The sequence below is a fragment of the Ochotona princeps genome, chromosome 24 (genome assembly GCF_030435755.1).
Source record: "Ochotona princeps isolate mOchPri1 chromosome 24, mOchPri1.hap1, whole genome shotgun sequence".
In the NCBI taxonomy this organism is placed as follows: domain Eukaryota; kingdom Metazoa; phylum Chordata; class Mammalia; order Lagomorpha; family Ochotonidae; genus Ochotona; species Ochotona princeps.
The window spans coordinates 2,712,378-2,730,191 of record NC_080855.1 but is presented as its reverse complement, the minus strand read 5'-3'; the positions used below and the strand labels follow the sequence as shown (position 1 = coordinate 2,730,191).

General features: G+C 48.7%; 1 protein-coding gene across 1 annotated transcript; it reads right to left on the bottom strand.

Moving 5' to 3' along the window:
* Positions 1–10,718: 10,718 nt before the first annotated feature.
* Positions 10,719–17,013, bottom strand: ZNF394 (zinc finger protein 394). The gene is made up of 3 exons (XM_058681160.1): positions 16,400–17,013; positions 13,243–13,369; positions 10,719–11,900 (listed from the first exon to the last, which is right to left on the bottom strand). The coding sequence occupies exons 1-3, from the start codon at positions 16,898–16,900 to the stop codon at positions 10,852–10,854; spliced, it is 1,677 nt and encodes a 558-aa protein (XP_058537143.1). The 5' UTR covers positions 16,901–17,013; the 3' UTR covers positions 10,719–10,851.
* Positions 17,014–17,814: the final 801 nt, after the last annotated feature.

Sequence of the window (17,814 nt, the reverse complement as noted above, 5' to 3'; positions counted from 1 at the left end):
AGGCCACAGCCTCCCTTGGCATACAGCTCTAGAAGCTGATATAGCTTCAGAAACTCTGGAGAAGACTTCTAGTGACTGAATTGACTCCATTTGGGGATGCTCTGTCCTGGGCCTGCCTGTTGGAAAAGGCTTCAAACTGGGGCCGGCCTCACCTGTTACTCTTCTTCTGTCTTCAGCTTAGCCACGTGGCTGGGATACAACTCCTTGTCAAAAATGAGGCCCGCATAAGTGTATTGCTGTCATCCAGGTAGAAGGTGAGCTAGGAACCCTTGTCATCATTTCGGGGAGTTTTCCTTCATGCGGTAAAGAGCATGAATTCTGCAGTCAGGCTGTGTTTTAGACGTCTTGCCTCCAGCAAATTACATAAATCATTCCAGGCCTCAGTTTCTTTGTTTTTGGATTGGGATGGTGGTAGAACCTATTACAGGCTTGTGAGGAGAGATGGAATGAGATGTGAGAGAATTTGTGTGGTATCTGCTTGTGTGCTACGCCCCCTGTCGGTTTTTAGTGGTTACTAACCCACTAGTTTGTCATTTCTCCTGGAGCGCGCACCTATGACCTGGCAGCTACTGTCTTTCTTGCAAGGAGATACCAGCTGTTGCCTGAAGAAGTTTACAGCCAGTTTGGAGAGGCAGACTCATATCACAACAACAGGAATAAATACAGAACTGTTAGCATCAAAGGGTACCTGCAAGCCCAGCTAATGCATTTTTAAAAATTGGAATGTAAGATATATTGAGAAGAGGAGAGACAGAGAGGAAGATCTTCCATCCGATGATTCACTCCCCAAGCAGCCTCAATGGTCGGAACTGAGTCTATCCACAGCTAGGAGCCTTTATCCTCTTCCGGATCTCCCACACGGGTGCAGGGTCCCAAGGCTTTGGGCCGTCCTCGACTGCTTTCCCAGGCCACAAGCAGGGAGCTGGATGGGAAGCGGGGCTTCCGGGGATAGAATAGTTGCCCATATGGGATCCTGGCATGTGCAAGGTGAGAACTTTAGCTGCTAGGCTACCATGCTGGGCTGCAGCTACTGCATTTTAAACATTTCAAAGGGTTACAGCAGGTGACAAGGCTGCCATACTATGTGACAGGAAGATGTGGCTGTGTCACAGCCAGGCATAATTGCTGTAGTGTCCACAGCTGCTGGGGGGTCATGGTGCACCACTACCTTTGCTGCTTTCTTTGTAGGCTTTCCCTGAGAGCCAGGGAAAGTGCATGCAGGAATAAACAATGTCCTTTCAATCTGTCATTCTTTCCTGCATCCCATACTCTCTGTAAGGTAAACTGTCTGTTCTGGTTTGAAGACTCAGCTCAGGGACAGCATTGTGGTATTGTGGGTTAAGCTGCTGCTCACAGTTTGTATCTTGTATTAGAGTTCCCTTCAAGTCCCAGCTGCTTTGCTGCTGCTGCCACCACTGCTGCTGCTGCTCCTCCTCTCCCTCCTTTGTTTGTTATTTTAAAAAAAGATTTATTTATTTTTATTGGAAAGACAGATATGCAGAGAGGAGGAGAGCAATAAAGGAAGATCTTCCATCCAATGATTCACACCCCTAGCGGCCACAGCGGCCCGAGCTGAGCTGATCTGAAGCCAGGAGTCTGGAGCCTCTTCCAAATCTCCCAGGCAGGTGCAGGGTCCCAAGGCTTTGGGCCATCTTCCACTGCTTTCCCAGGCCACAGGCAGGGAGCTGGATGGGAAGTGGGGCTGCCAGGATCAGAATCAGCGCCCATATGGGATCCCGGTTGCGTGCAAGGCAAGGATTTTAGCTACTAGGCTACCGCAGCAGGCCTCTCCTTCTTTAAAATTTGTTTGAAAGAGTTACACAGAGAGAGAGAAAATGAGAGGGGTATTCCCTTTGCTGATTCATTCTCCCAAATGGTTGTAACAGCTGCAGCTGGGCTGAACCAAACCCAGGAGCCAGCAGCTTTCTTTGGATTTGGGTGCAAGGCCCAAGCACTTGGGCCAAATGTTGATACTTCCCAGGCCATTTAGTAGGGAGCTGGATTGGAAGTGAAACAGCTGGGTTTGAACTGGCTCCTATGGTTAGCTTTCCCCAATATACAGTGGTGCTGGCTCCCAGATGTTTTGCTTCTGCTCCAACTTCCTGCTAATGCCCTGGGAAGGCAGTGCAAGATGTCCCACATGTTTGGATCCCTGCCACCCATGTGCGATGGAGTGCTTGGCTCCTGACAGTGACCTGGCCCAGACCTGCACCTGTGGCCATTTGGGAGGAGAACCCATTGATCCATGATCTTGGTCTTTCTGGGGCTCAACACAATAGCCTAGTGGCTAAATCCTTGCCTTGAACATGCTGGGATCCCATATGGGAGCTGGTTTTAGTCCCAGCTGCTCCATTTCCCATCCAGCTCCCTGCTTGTGACCTGGGAAAGCAGTAGAGGATGATCCAAAGCCTTGGGACCCTGCACTCATGTGGAAGACCCAGAAGAGGTTCCTGGCTCCTGGCTTCGAATCGGCTCAGCTCAGGCTATTGCAGCCACTTGGGGAGTGAACCAGCAGTGGAAAATCTTTTCTTCTCTCTTTCTTTCTCTCTGTAAATATAATTTTCCAATAAAAATAAATATTAGGGCCCGGTGGCTTGGCCTAGCGGCTAAAGTCCTCACGTTGAAAGCCCCGGGATCCCATATGGGCGCCGGTTCTAATCCCGGCAGCTCCACTTCCCATCCAGCTCCCTGCTTGTGGCCTGGGAAAGCAGTTGAGGACGGATCGGTGCAGCACCGGCCGTTGCAGCTCACTTGGGGAGTGACACATAGGATGGAAGATCTTCCTCTCTGTCTCTCCTCCTCTGTGTATATCTGGCTGTAATATTATTCATTTTATTATAGCCAGATATACACAGAGGAGGAGAGACAGAGAGGAAGATCTTCCATCCGATGTGTCACTCCCCAAGTGAGCTGCAATGGCCGGTGCTGCACCGATCCGAAGCCGGGAACCAGGAACCTCTTCCGGGTCTCCCACGCGGTGCAGGGTCCCAATGCATTGGGCCGTCCTTGACTGCTTTCCCAGGCCACAAGCAGGGAGCTGGATGGGAAGTGGAGCTGCTGGGACTAGAACCGACGCCCATATGGGATCCCGGGGCTTTCAAGGCGAGGACTTTAGCCGCTAGGCCACGCCGCCGGGCCCAATGAATAAATCTTTAAAAATAAATAAATAAATATTTTAAAAATCTCTTGGGCTTGGCACAGTGGCCTAGCAGCTAAAGTCCTCACCTTGAACGTGCCAGGAGCCCATCTTTCTGTCTGTCTGTCCTCTCTGTATATCTGAATTTTCAGGGAAAATAAATAGATCTTCGAATAATGAATAACTGTATCTCTCTCTCTTGTTTTAAAGTAAGGACTTAACTGAAAAACCGTGTCTTCTGTACCTTTGAAAGAAGAGGTTTTTCAGAAGAATGCTGAAGGACTAAAGCCTGATCATGGGTTGTAGCATGATTTGGAGATGAGCTTCTAGAATATTCTTCCTAGAGGCTGTGCGTTAAAGGAAGGAGAGGGAGTGGAAACCAGGAGTGAAGGAAGCAGCAAGCAAGTTAAAGCATATGCACTTATTTATTTGAAAGGTGGAATGATAGGGTGGAAGGGAGAGAGAGAGAGAGAGAGATCTTCACTCCCACGACGGCCACAGCAGCCAGTCTGGGCCAGGCCTAGATTGAGCCCAGTCAGATGAGACAGAAATAAAGAAAGGCTATGAGATGACAGATTCTGGCGTCTAGCTCATCGGGGTGGGGGTGGGGATCTCCTGTGACTGCTCAGCTACAGGAAGGGGGGTGTCTGCCCTGGCACTGCACAGCCACCCTGTAACCCCATTCAGGGGTCTTGGCAGAGCAGGGCACGCAATGGATGACGTGTGGGGAGGGTACTGGGCACCATCCTCTCCCTGCTGGTCATATGGCTGAATGCAAGGTGACTGGCACATGGGAGCCTCTGTCACATGCACCGTGTGGTCCCTGTTCGCCTCTTCATGCTCCAGGGGCATGCACTTTACCTTCTGTATTCACCAGCAATGGGCTTCCTGGCTCTGTGCCTTCAAGTCGGCTTTTGACAATGGATAAAGTGAGGACAGTGGTCAGGACTCGGGATCAGAGGCTGCAAGAAAATTTGGATTGGATGTCTGTTCCCATCGCTCCCTGTAACAGGCTGCAGGATTGGGGGGAGCTGTGTTTCCTAGTGGAATATTGTAGTTGAGGTCGTACGGTCTCAAATGGCTGAATTCTCTTTAAGATTTATTTATTATTTTGTTTGGGTCTACAGCAATAGCATAGAGGTTAAAGTCCTCGCCATGAACATGCCAGAATCCCATATGGGCGCTGGTTCTAATCCGGGCAGCTCCACTTCCATCCAGCTCCCTGCTCGTGGCCTGGGAAAGCACTCGAGGACGGCCCAAAGCCTTGAGGTCCTGCACTTGCGTGAGAGACCTGGAAGAAGCTACTGGCTCCTGGCTTCGGATTGGCTCAGCTCTGGCTATTGCAGCCACTTGGGGAGTGAATCATCGGACAGATCTTCCTCTCTGTATATCCTCTCTGTAATCTGCCTTTCCAATAAAAATAAAATAAATCTTTTTTTTTTTTTTTAAGAGTAAGAGCAGTATTTCTTTCTTTTTTTTTTTTTAATTGGAAAGCCGGATATACACAGAGGAGGAGAGATAGAGAGGAAGATCTTCCGTCCGATGATTCACTCCCCAAGTGAGGCGCAGTGGCCGGTGCTGCGCCAATCCGATGCTGGGAACCAGGAACCTCTTCCGGGTCTCCCACGTGGGTGCAGGGTCCCAAAGCTTTGGGCCGTCCTCGACTGCCCTCCCAGGCCACAAGCAGAGAGCTGGATGGGAAGTGGAGCTGCCGGGACTAGAACCGGTGCCCATATGGGATCCCGGGGCTTTCAAGGCGAGGACCTCAGCCGCTAGGCCACGCCACCGGGCCCAAAATAAAATAAATCTTAAAAAAAAAAGTTTAATGGGCCCGGCGGAGTGGCCTAGTGGCTAAAGTTGGGGAATGAATCATTGGACGGAAGATCTTCCTCTCTGTCTCTCCTCCTCTCTGTATATCTGACTTTGTAATAAAAATAAATAAATTTTTAAAAACACACACAAGAAAACCCTTAATAGAGTCCGGTATGATAATCTAAATAGAAATCCTCACCTTGCATGCAATCCCATATGGGCGCCACTTCATGTCCCAGCTGTCCCACTTCCCATCCAGCTCTCTGCTTGTGGCCTGGGAAAGCAGTCGAGGACAGCCCAAAGCCTTGGGACCCTGCACCAGTATGGGAGACCCGGAGGAAATTCCTGGCTCCTAATTTTGGATCGGCGCAGTTCCAGTTGTTGCAGCCACTTGGGAAATGAACCAGTGGACAGAACATCTTTCTGTCTTTCCTTATCTTTGAATCTGCCTTTCCAATTAAAAATAATAATAAATCTTTAAAAAAAGCCTTAATAGGACAATGAATGTAATCTGAGATTTTGCCATGGTATTTTTTTCTAATTTTTGCAATTCTGAAGTCATTCTCTGATAGCAGAAGACAATAAAGCCAAATTTTGAAATGAGATGCACTGTGGCTCCAAAGCAGGGCATGGGACTGGAACCAGTGCTATATGGGATGCTTAACTTGCTAGACCACAACACTAGCCCCGTATCTCAAAGATTTTACCAAAACAAATACCACGGTTAATTTAGCAATACATTTTTTTAAAAAATTTTTCTAAGATTTTTATTTATTTTATTACAAAGTCAGATAAACAGAGAGGAAGATCTTTCGTCCGATGATTCACTCCCCAAGTGAGCCGCAACGGCCGGTGCGCGCCGATCCGAAGCCGGGAACCTGGAACCTCTTCTGGGTCTCCCACACGAGGGTGCAGGGTCCCAAGGCTTTGGGCCATCCTCAACTGCTTTCCCAGGCCACAAGCAGGGAGCTGGATGGGAAGTGGAGCTGCCGGGATTAGAACCGGCGCCCATATGGCGCCCATATGCCACGCCGCCGGGCCCAGCAATACGTTTTTAATACAGTCGTAAGTCAAGAGGAGAATTGATTCAGATGCAGGACTGAAATGATGTTTTCTCCACAAGGATTACAGAGGCAGATATTTCACCGTAACCTCCAACACTTCATTACCCCAGCTAAGTATTGGCAGTGAAAATCTGGGCTAGCGGAGACTCTAAAGTGAACTATGTCAGTCAGTGGATTCTGGAGAGAATTCATTGTGCTCGGAGCAGCAAGATTGGCAGCAATTCAGAACTGCTGAACTATCAAAACTGCATGAGCAGGACCCTCGGAGCATGCCCCACATCGGGGACCTGAGATGGGTGCGAGGTTGGGAGGGGCTTTTCCCTTCGTCTCTTCCCTAACCCCAGATACAGAAAAAAACATATAATATATTTTTTTATTAAATTTATTCATTAATTACATTGTGTTGTAATTACATAGAATCTGGGATTCTCCCCCCCACACTCCCCCCATGGTGGGTTCCTCCACCTTGTTGCATAACCATAGTTCAAAAAACATATAATATTAATGTGGAACCAATGGTCTTAGCCACTTTTCTGTAGCCCTTGACCCTTAGTGCCCTATTCAACCATGTAAAGATTACTAAAATAAAAGTATTTCTTAAAAAAGATGTATTGCTGGGCCCGGCGGCGTGGCCTAGCGGCTAAAGTCCTCGCCTTGAAAGCCCTGGGATCCCATATGGGCGCCGGTTCTAATCCCGGCAGCTCCACTTCCCATCCAGCTCCCTGCTTGTGGCCTGGGAAAGCAGTTGAGGACGGCCCAAAGCTTTGGGACCCTGCACCCGCGTGGGAGACCCGGAAGAGGTTCCTGGTTCCCTGCTTTGGAGGAGAGACAGAGAGGAAGATCTTCCATCCGATGTGTCACTCCCCAAGTGAACACAACAGCTGGAGCTGAGCTGATCCGAAGCCCGGAGCCCGGAGCTTCTTCTGGGTCTCCCACGCAGATGCAGGCTCCAAAGGCTTTGGGCCGTCCTCGACTGCTTTCCCAGGCCACAAGCAGGGAGCTGGATGGGAAGAGGGGTGACCGGAACATAAACTGGCACCCATATGGGATCTCAGTGTGCAAGGCTGACTTTAGCCACTACGCTGCTGCGCCAGGCTTGCCCTCTTTCACTCTTTGACAAAACCTGTATTTCATGTTGTGCAAGATGCTTGTACTAAGTGGTATGGGAGAATACAAAGATTAATGTGGCTACCCCCAGTGTTTCACAACTGTTTCTCCCCCAGAACTCATGGTGAAGCCCTAAGACCAAAAGGAGTGTTACTTGGAGAGAGGGTCTCTAAGGAGATAAGGTTAAATGAATATGGAGAGAGTGGCCTAGTGGCTAAGGTCCTCGCCTTGATCCCATATGGCCGGTGGTTCTAATCCCGGCAGCTCCACTTCTTCTCTATCTCTCCTCTTCTCAGTATATCTGACTTTGTAATAAAAATAAAATAAATCTTTAAAAAAAATGAATATGGAAGAAGTGTCTTACTCCTTTTAAAGGAAGACACCAGGCTGAGAGGAAAGATCACGTGAGGACACAGTGAGATATCCGTGACTATAAACTAGCCCTGAAGCACTTTGATCTTAACATCTAGCCCCGGACTCTCAGAAAACACTGACTACAGGCCCAGTCTGTGGTATTTATGGCAGCATGAGCCTACTGACACTCAATCCTTTAAAATCCCACGCAGTATGCTTGTACACAAGAAGCTGAAACACACACAACTCAATTACAAGGTAATAACTTTCAGAAACCCAAAGCTGGGACCAGCTTTTACGGTTAAGCTGCTACCTGTGACAATGACATCCATACTAGTGTGCCGTCGAGTCCAGCTGCTCTGCTTCTGATCCAGCCCCCTGCTCATGTGCCTGGGAATGAAGTGGAAGATGGCCCAAGTACCTGAGAGATTTGGATGGAGTTCTTGGCTCCTGGCTTTAGCTTAGCTCAGACTTAGCTATTGCATCCATCTGGGACATGAATTAGTGAATGGAGGATGTTTATGTCTGTGTCACTCTGCCTTTAAAATAAATTTAAGATTTTACTTAGTTCGGACCTGTCGTGGTGGCATAGCGGTTGAAGTCTTCACCTTGGATGTGCCGGGATCCCATGTGGGTGCTGGTTCTAACCCTAGTGGCCCCGCTTCCCATCCAGCTCCCTGCTTGTGCCTGGGAAGGCAGTCGAGGATAGCCCAGGGCCTTGGGACCCTGCACCCATCTAGGAGATCCAGAAGCATCTCCAGGCTCCCGGAGCTTCGGATCAGAGCAGCTCTGGCCATTGCAGTCGCTTGGGGAGTGAATCAGCGGACGGAAGATCTTCTTCTCTGTCTCTTCCTCTCTGTATATCTGCCTTTCCAATAAAAATAAATATAAGCCCGGCAGATGGAAGACCTTCCTGTCTCTCCTCCTCTCTCTATATATCTGACTTTGTAATAAAAATGGATAAATCTTTTAAAAAAATAATAAATCTTTAAGAAAAGATTTTACTTATTTTTATTTCAAAGGCAGATTCACCTAGAGAAGGAGAGACAGAAAGATCTTCTGTCTACTGGTTTAGCACCCAAATGGCAACAATAGCTGGAGCTGAGCCATACGAAGTCAGGAGCCAGCAGCCTCCTCTGGGACTCTCATGTGGGTGCAGGGGCCCAAGGATTGAACCATTTTCCACCACTTTCCAGGCCATAAGCAGTTAACCAGATTAGAAGTGGAGCATTCTGGAATGGACCAGACTAGTCTGCTGCACATATGGGCATGCGCAGGAACTGACTGGAAGCAGGCCTGGTGGGGTAATTAGGGGTCACCCCAGTTGGCTGCAGTTCTTGCTGGTATATGCCATGGTCAGGTCTGTGGCACCCTGGGATGGGCTGCCAACACCTGTCATTTTGTGTGGTACGTGAGACTGGGGATGGGATTGACCAGGCAATTACCAGTGGGTGCATAGGCTGATATGGATGGACTGACCCGGATCCTGTATTGGTTGGCACATGTACGGGCCTGGTCACCCCAGCTATTTCTTTTTTCTTTTCTTTCTTTCTTTTTTTTTTAAGATTTATTCATTTTATTACAGCCAGATATACACAGAGGAGGAGAGACAGAGAGGAAGATCTTCCGTCCAATGATTCATTCCCCAAGTGAGCCGCAATGGGCCGATGCGCGCCGATCCTAAGCTGGGAATCTGGAACCTCTTCCGGGTCTCCCACGCGGGTGCAGTGTCCCAATGCATTGGGCCGTCCTCAACTGCTTTCCCAGGCCACAAGCAGGGAGCTGGATGGGAAGTGGAGCTGCCAGGATTAGAACCGGCGCCCACATGGGATCCCAGGGCTTTCAAGGTGAGGACTTTAGTTGCTAGGCCATGAGGCCGGGCCCACCCCAAGCTATTTCTTGGGGGACTCTCCAGCAGACTACTGGACTCAAAACTCCAGCCACAGGGAAGATCATGGGATTTGTGGTGTGATCTTGAAATGAATGCATCAGGACCGGGCCTCCTTGATTGCTGATGCCTATGCAGTAGATGGCAGGCCCAGGTGTATAAGGGGGACACGATAGCCAGCTCATTTGGGCCTGCAGAGGACGCTGGGTGTCATGTAAGAAGATTGAGAAGAGCAGGATGGACAACTCTCCTGGTTAAGCTTTGGCAGCAAGGGCTGGATGCACTCTGTCAGCTAATGAAATTTGGAAAGATTTTCTCAATCTTGGAGCAGTAAAACCAAGAGTGTCTTAGAAATGTCAAAACCACTCAAGCAATACCTTCTCCACATCAGGATTTTTAAAAAAGATTTACTTATTTTTATTACAAAGTCAGATATACAGAGAGAGGAGGAGAGACAGAGGAAGATCTTCCATACAATGATTCACTCCCCAAGTGACTGCAACGGCAGGAGCTAAGCCGATCTGAAGCCAAGAGCCACGAGCTTCTTCTGGATCTCCCATGCAGGTGCAGGGTCCCAAGGCCCTGGGCTGTCCTCAACTGCTTTCCCAGGCCACAAGCAGGGAGCTGGATGGGAACTGGCACCCATATGGGATCTTGGTGCATGCAAGGCAAGGACTTTAGCCACTAGGCTAGTAGAGTCCACAGATTAACAATTGAAAAATAGTGTTTCTCAATGTACAAATTTGCTAGGTGTTTTGAGGATTAGGCATAATTGACATCCTCTCTATCAACCAGGGAGAAAGATCATTGTGAATGACTACAGACAGCAGGAAGCAACTGAAGTGGGCAAGATTTGGTCTGAAAAAGCAGTAGGAAGAGTGAAGAGGGAGCCCAGCATGGTAGCCTAATTGCTAAGGTCCTTGCCTTGCTTGTGCCAGAATCCTATATGGGCACCAGTTCTAATCCTGGCAGCCCCACTTCCCATCCAGCTCCCTGCTTGTGGCCTGGGAAAGCAGTGGAGGATGTCCCAAAGCCTTGGGACCCTGCACCTGCGTGGGAGACCTGGAAGAAGTTCCTGGCTCCTGACTTCAGCTTGGTGCAGCATGGGCTGTTACGGTCACTTGGGGAGTGAATCATTGGACGCAAGATCTTCCTCTCTGTTATCTGACTTTGTAATAAAAATAAATAATCTTAAAAAAATAATTAATTTTTAAAAAGTGAAGAGGACATGGACAGATTCTACCACTTTAGCCTCCACTCTTCTCACAAGTCACTAACTACCTCACCTTTTGGAGGATTCCTTTCTTACTCATTCCTCCTCCCCGACATGTTCTATCAAAGTAGGTACTGAGACTCAAGTCCAACCAAGCCTAATTTGTGTGGGATGCCGAGGATGCACCATGGTCTGTGTTTCATTGAAATATTCAAAATGCCACAGCATGTAGTTTCTGGAAATGAAACAAACAAAAACAGGCTAATGCAGAAGCATATCAAAGTGACGAAACTTTATTTAGATGGATTCTTTGGTGTCGGATGAGGTGTGTACTCTGCCTAAAGCTGTCCCCACATTCGAGACATTTATAAGGTTTCTCTCCTGTGTGCGTTCTCTGGTGTTTAATGAGGGTTGCACTCTGACTGAAACTTTTCCCACACACAGAACATCGGTAAGGCTTCTCCCCAGTGTGGATTCTCTGGTGTTTAAAGAGGTCAGAGCGCTGTTTGAAGGCCTTTTGACATTCTTCACATTTGTAGGGTCTTTCTCCTTTGTGCAGTCTCTGATGTCTAAATACATTGGAAATGTGGCAGGTTTCCCCACATTCCTCACACTTACAGTATTTCTCTCCAGTGTGAGTTCTTTGATGCCGATTTAGATGTGAACTCTGCCGGAAGCACTCCCCGCATTTCAGACACATGTATGGTCTCTCCCCGGTATGTGTCCTCTGGTGCTTAATCAGGGCAGTACTCTGACGGAAGCTCTTGCCGCATTCCTGACATTCATAGGGCTTCTCACCTGTGTGGATTCGCTGATGTTTAAGGAGGTCAGAACGCTGTTTGAAACTCTTCTCACAGTTATTACACTTATAAGGTCTTTTGTCATGGAACTGCCTTTGGGTGTTAAGAAGATCGGAGTCACAGAAATGCTCTTCCTCCCTGTCACCGGCATCATGCTTCACCCTGTTTAAACATTGTCTGCACTTGTCCTCACATGCTTCAGTGGGCCTCTCCACCGTGTGGATTTGCTGACAAAAGAGAAAGCTAGAACTTCCGTTCCCAAATCCGTTGCCAAAGTCTGCCCCTTCCGTAGATCCATTCTTGTTGAGATCTGACATGCTGGTGAGTCCCTGCTCTTCAAAATGTTCAAGTTTCAGTGACAAAGGACATCTGGACTGCTCCTCTACCTTGTCTTGCTGGGTAGCGCCACACTCAGAAAACAGGCAGGCCATTTCCTGAGATACCTCTCGCAGCTGCCCCTGGGGCTCCGTTTCCAAAGTTTCTTGCTTTGGAATCAACCCTTTGTTTTCAGCACTGGGTTCCAAACCTGAAACATGAAAATACAGATGGCTGCCATTACATCCTCGTGCCGGGGTGAGAAGCAAGTTCTAGCAGAAAAACAATCTCCCCCAACCCTCTTAAAAGTACCACTAAACCACTCCTGAAGTGAAGTTAATTAGCCCGTCAGGTGTATTCACATTCACCGGTACAAACTCAGTTTCTTTCCTTTTAGACTTGTGCCTACCTGAACCAACCCACCTGTTTCCCTGCCCCACTTGCTGTGCAAGTCCCTGAGGTAGGCAACTATGTTTACTGACATTTGGAGGAGCTGTGAAGGAAGGCAGTGTACCCTTTGACCCATAAAGGAAGCATGGTTTAATAAGAGAAATCCCTGTCACATGGTGAGTTACACCAGTAGACACGGCAGGAGCCTCCAACACTTGAAGGTAGGGTCTGCGTGACCAACAGCTGGGACTGCCTGCAAGCCCACCAAGGAACAAGCATGTCACCAGATTCCACCTCTCAAACTGGAATTTTTGCAGGTGATTCTCCAAGAAGGCTGAATCAGATATATCCTGGATAGGGCACATCAGGCACAGCTGAGAACAGGAGAAAGAAACCTCATTCCAGTCAAAGAAATCAAACACGACACAAAATTGAGAATTAGGTCCTGAATCATTAGACGCAGAATGCATGTACTGAAGGCCTTTTCACGCCTGTGTGCACACTTTTCTCAGCTGCAGCCCAGCACTGACAGAAGCTAAGCGTCTATCATGGCAAATTTGTATTTCTTGACTGATTGTTTCTTCAGTAACACTGAAGCAGCCTTGGTCCAAAGTCTTAAGAGACTCTTGACAGAAGGGGATTCTCGAGGAACACATACCTGAGGAACAATCCCACAGTAAGTGGACAAGTTCCAACCTGGACAGAATAAAGACTCAAAAGTCTGATGATTCAACACATATGGAAAGTGAAAAGTCAGAGGGTATACCTAAGAAGCCGTTGAACTTGACTGGACAATAAGATGCTGGACTCTATGTTTGGTATACGCTTGCAATGGGGGAATCTCAACTGAACTTGAGCTGTGGTTATGCAACAAGGTGGAGGAATCCACCATGGTGGGAGGGTTTGGGGAGGGGTGGGGAGAACCCAAGTACCTATGTAACTGTGTCACATAATACAATGTAATTAATGAAGTTAAATAATAAATAATTAAAAAAAAAAAAGTGAAAAGTCCCCAATATTCCAAGAAATCTTTCAACACAAACATGGTGGGCACATCACACATGGAACAAGACAGCTCAACAACTTGACACCTGTGATTTGGTAGTAAACCCAGCCCTCCACAAATCACAACCACCAAAACCCAGCCGAGTCACAGCGCTTACCAGGCAGGTCGGAGCCCCTGTAACCTTCCCATCCATTGTCCTTACACAAGTTTCTCTGAGCCAGGTCCAGAGGCTCCCACTCCTCCCAGGCCAGAGAAGCAGCCACATCTTCAAAAGTCACTGGCTCCTGGAACAACATGAGAGTCATATTTAAGTACCTGCTGTAAAAGAGGAGGTTTCTAGTTCAGATGATGACTATTACTCCAAAATAAGGTTGGAAATAAGAGGAATGAGCCATCTCACTATCGCTTTTCTCAGACTCTCCACAGGCTGAAGGCATGGACTCTGGAACCAGTTGTCTGGATTTGAATTCTAGCTTTCTGTTTATTAACTACAGGACCTTAAGTTGAAAAACTGTATGGTAGCTTATCATATTTGATCTTTCACGTCCTAGGTCACCTCCTCTAACAAAGTCAGAACTAATTTAAGAACAATTTATTGGAAAGGCATTTCTATACAGAGGAGAAACAGAAAGACCTTTCATCCATTGGTTCACTCCCTGTCCTCCTCCCACTTCAAATGGTGGCAATAGCTGGAGTTGAGCTGTTCAGAAGGCAGAAGTATCTTCTCAGATTCCCACATGGGTGCATGGTCCCAGGGCTTTGGACCATCCTCTGCTACTTTCTCAGTCTGTAAGCAGAGAATTAGATGGGAAATAGTGCAGCTAGGACATGAACCAGTGAGCATATGGGATGCCAGCGCTTGAAGGTACAGAATTAGCCAGTTGAGCCAACATGCCGGCCCAAAGCAGAACTTTTTTTAAAAGATTTATTTTTTTTTTTATTGGAAAGGCAGATACATACAGAGAGGAGGAGAAACAGAGAGGAAGATCTTTCATCCGATGAGTCACTCCTCAAGTGACCAAAACAGCCAGAGCTGAGCAAATCCAAAGCCAGGAGCCAGGTGCTTCTCCCAGGTCCTCCAAGCAGGTGCAGGGTCCCAAGGCTTTGGGACATCCTCGATTGCTTTCCCAGGCCACAAGCAGGGAGCTGGATGGGAAGCGGGACTGCTGGGGCCAGAACCAGTGCCCATATGGGATCCTGGCACGCTCAAGGCGAGGACTTAAGAAGTTAGGCCACCACGCTGGGCTCCAAAGCAGAACTTGGTTTTAAAGTTTTTTTTTGTTTTTTTAATTGGAAAGAAAGATACACAGAGAGGAGAAGAGACAAAGATTTTAGGTTCATTGATTCATTCCCCAAGTGGCTGCAATGGCCGGAGCTGAGCCAATCCAAAGCCAGGAGCCGTGAGCTTCTTCCAGGTCTCCCACACATGTGCAGGGTCCTAAGGCTGTGGGCCGTTCTTGACTGCTTTCCCAGGCCACAAGCAGGGAGCTGGATGGGAAGCAGGATCACCAGGATTAAAACTGGTGCCCATATGGGATCCTGGCACATGCAAGGCATGGACTTTAGTCAATAGGCTACTGTGTCAGGCCCCCAAGTGAAGCTTTAGCAGGAAATGAAGGATGTACTTTATACCCTTCAGGAAATCTGCAAGTATTCCTTCTTCTCACAACAGAACTTTTAATAACACTGGCCATGGGCACAGCGGCGTGGCCTAGCGGCTAAAGTCCTCGCCTTGAAATCCCCGGGATCCCATATGGGCACCGGTTCTAATCCTGGCAGCTCCACTTCCCATCCAGCTCCTTGCTTGTGGCCTGGGAAAGCAGTTGAGGACGGCCCAATGCATTGGGACACTGCACCCGTGTGGGAGACCCGGAAGAGGTTCCTGGTTCCCGGCTTCGGATCGGCACGCACCAGCCATTGCGGCTCACTTGTGGAGTGAATCATTGGATGGAAGATCTTCCTCTCTGTCTCTCCTCCTCTGTGTATATCTGACTGTAATAAAAAAATGATTAAGTCTTTAAAAAAAAATAACACTGGCCAGCGCTTGGTGCTTTGGGTCAACTGGCTAACCCTCTGTATTTCAAGCATCAGGATCCTATAATGGCATTGGTTTGTGAGCCCATTGCATCCCAGGGGACATCTGAAGATAGATTTTCCAAAGCCAGGAGCTGGGAGTTTCTTTTGGGTCTCACACGTGGGTGACAGTCCCAAGGCCTTGGGCTGTCCTTAACTGCTTTCCCAGGCCACAAACAGGGAGCTGGATGGGAAGTGGAACAGCTGGGACACAAAAGAATGTGCTTATGGGATTCTGGCGTGTGCAAGGTGAGGACTTTAGCTTCTAGACTACCGCACCAGGCCTAGTATCTGAAGATGGTTGTAATGGTCAATGCATATGGTAGGCTAAAGCCAGGAATGTTGCTAACAATGTAAAACTCACAGGCCATCCCTCATTCACAATTAACTGTTACCCAAATGTCAGCTGTGCTGCAGCTCTGAAACTCTGCCTTCAAACCTGGGTAATGGGAAATAGTCTTTTTTTTTTGTTCTCATGAATCAATCTCTCTACTGAGAGCTCATTAACTCTATGCTGCAAATTTCCCACGCAACACAGCAGGGCGTATAGATTAAAAATTAGGGCCCAGCGTGGTGGCCTAGCAGCTAAACTCCTCACCTTGCATGTGCCAGGACCCCGTATGGGCACTGGTTCTGGTCCCGGCAGCTCCACTTCCCATCCAGCTCCCTGCTTTTGGTCTGGGAAAGCAGTCGAGATATCCCAAAGCCTTGGGACCCTGCACCTGCTTGGGAGACCTGGAAGAAGCACCTGGCTCCTGGCTTTGGATTGGCTCAGCTCTGGCTGTTTTGGTCACTTGAGGAGTGAATCATCGGATGGAGTAACTTCCTCTCTGTCTTTCCTCCCCTCTGTATATGTGACTTGCAATAAAAATAAACAAATCTTTTTTTTTTTTTTTTAAAGAGCCCTTGTTTAAAAAAACAAAAGAATTAAAAATTACCCATGTTGGAGAAGGGGGCTACCCAACGCTAAAAAAGCAACAAGAGATCCTCACACTTACTACTGGTGAGCTGCTGTTGTAAGTAACAGAGGGCCAGCCTCCATCCTACTATCATCCTTCCTTCTCAACCTACTACAAACCAGAGGGCGTACAATCTGCGTCTTCATGGTACGATTTTATGGCAGCATTTCCTATGGAAAGAAAAGGGTTTACGCATATCCCAAAAGTTCACAAAGTCTCACAAAGGGAGGAAAGCGTGTCTTTCTAGAACAACCTGGAACAATCCTGCCGGAGACCGCTCACCTGGGGCGCGGTCCGGTCGAGCGCTCTCTGGAGAGCCCGCACCACCGCCGCCGCCTCCTCCCCGCTCTCGGGGCCGTGCTCCCGCACCCAGGCCTGGAGCTCCTCGGGCAGGATGGTCAGGAACTGCTCCAGCACCAGCAGCTCCACGATCTGCTCCTTGGAGTGCAGCTCGGGCCTCAGCCACCGGCGACAGAGTTCCCTCAGCCGGCTCAGCGCCTCTTCCGGGCCAGCCACCTCCCGGTAACTCAACTGCCTGAAATGCTGGCGGGAAGTTTCAGGGTCCTGCCAGGGCCCCGGCGGGTCGGTTTCCCACTCTCCGGGTGGGTCTTCCTCCACTTTGACGACCAACAGTCCCTCACGCAGGGTCGGTTCTGACCCCTCGGGCCTCACGGCCATCCGCGCCTTGAGGCGACCGAGCTCGGGCTCATCTTTTTCTTGCATGTGCTGGCGTTCCCAGAGTCTCGGCTTCAGGCGAGAGGAGGTCAAACCCAAAGAGCTCATCAGCCCTTCCCAAAATGGGGGCGCGCGAACTCCAGGTACTAAACACCAGACCCCTGCCACCCCAGCCTCCTTCAGCCGGCCTTCCTCTCCCGCAGACACAACGCTCACAGCTTGCCCGGCGCCATGACAAAAAATCAAATTGTTTCGGAAAGGAACCACGTCACACGCTTTCCGAGGCGCATTCCCCAGCGTTTCCGGGTTGCCTCTCTAGGCAGCCGGGAAGAATGAGACTCATCTCGGTGGTTTAACCCACCCTAGTTACACCTGGGACCTTGGCTCCTGGAGCGCTACCTGTAGCCCCGAAAACTAACGGGCTCGGAAACAGGTGGCCAACTGCTGGCGAACAGAGAAATGAAACACTTAAAACTAATTTACACGTAAATCGGATGTTATGGCCTTTGCTCTTAACAAAGATGACAAAATTGAGGCTGAAAAAAAGTTGTCTTGTCCCATGTGACCGCTGGTGATTGCATGAATGAACTAATACCCGATTTCAAACTTCAACATTCAGTGCTTTCCGCTACTGCAGTGCTCATTTATTGCAACATATATGTTTTTCTGCTTGCAAGGGCCTAGTTGAGTCTCTCATAACTGACTGCCCAGTGGGCAGACTGGCAGCAGGTAATTGTGGTGAATCCTTAATACAGCACCATCCTAGCACAGTGCTGGGCACACAGTCGGCCTTCAGCCATCAACTGCCCAGAAGTTCCTGAGCACCCATGGCTGTTCAGGCTATCAGAGCGTACAGGAGTTGGTCACTGCTGAGGGTTGCAATAAAAATGTACCAGAGATTGGATGACTTAAACATAAATTCAGTGTCTGTTTTGGAAGTTGGAAGTGTGAGATTGGCATCTCATGTGGCATAGCAAATACAGCGAATGCCTGCAATACGGGCGTCCTATGTGTACTTTAGT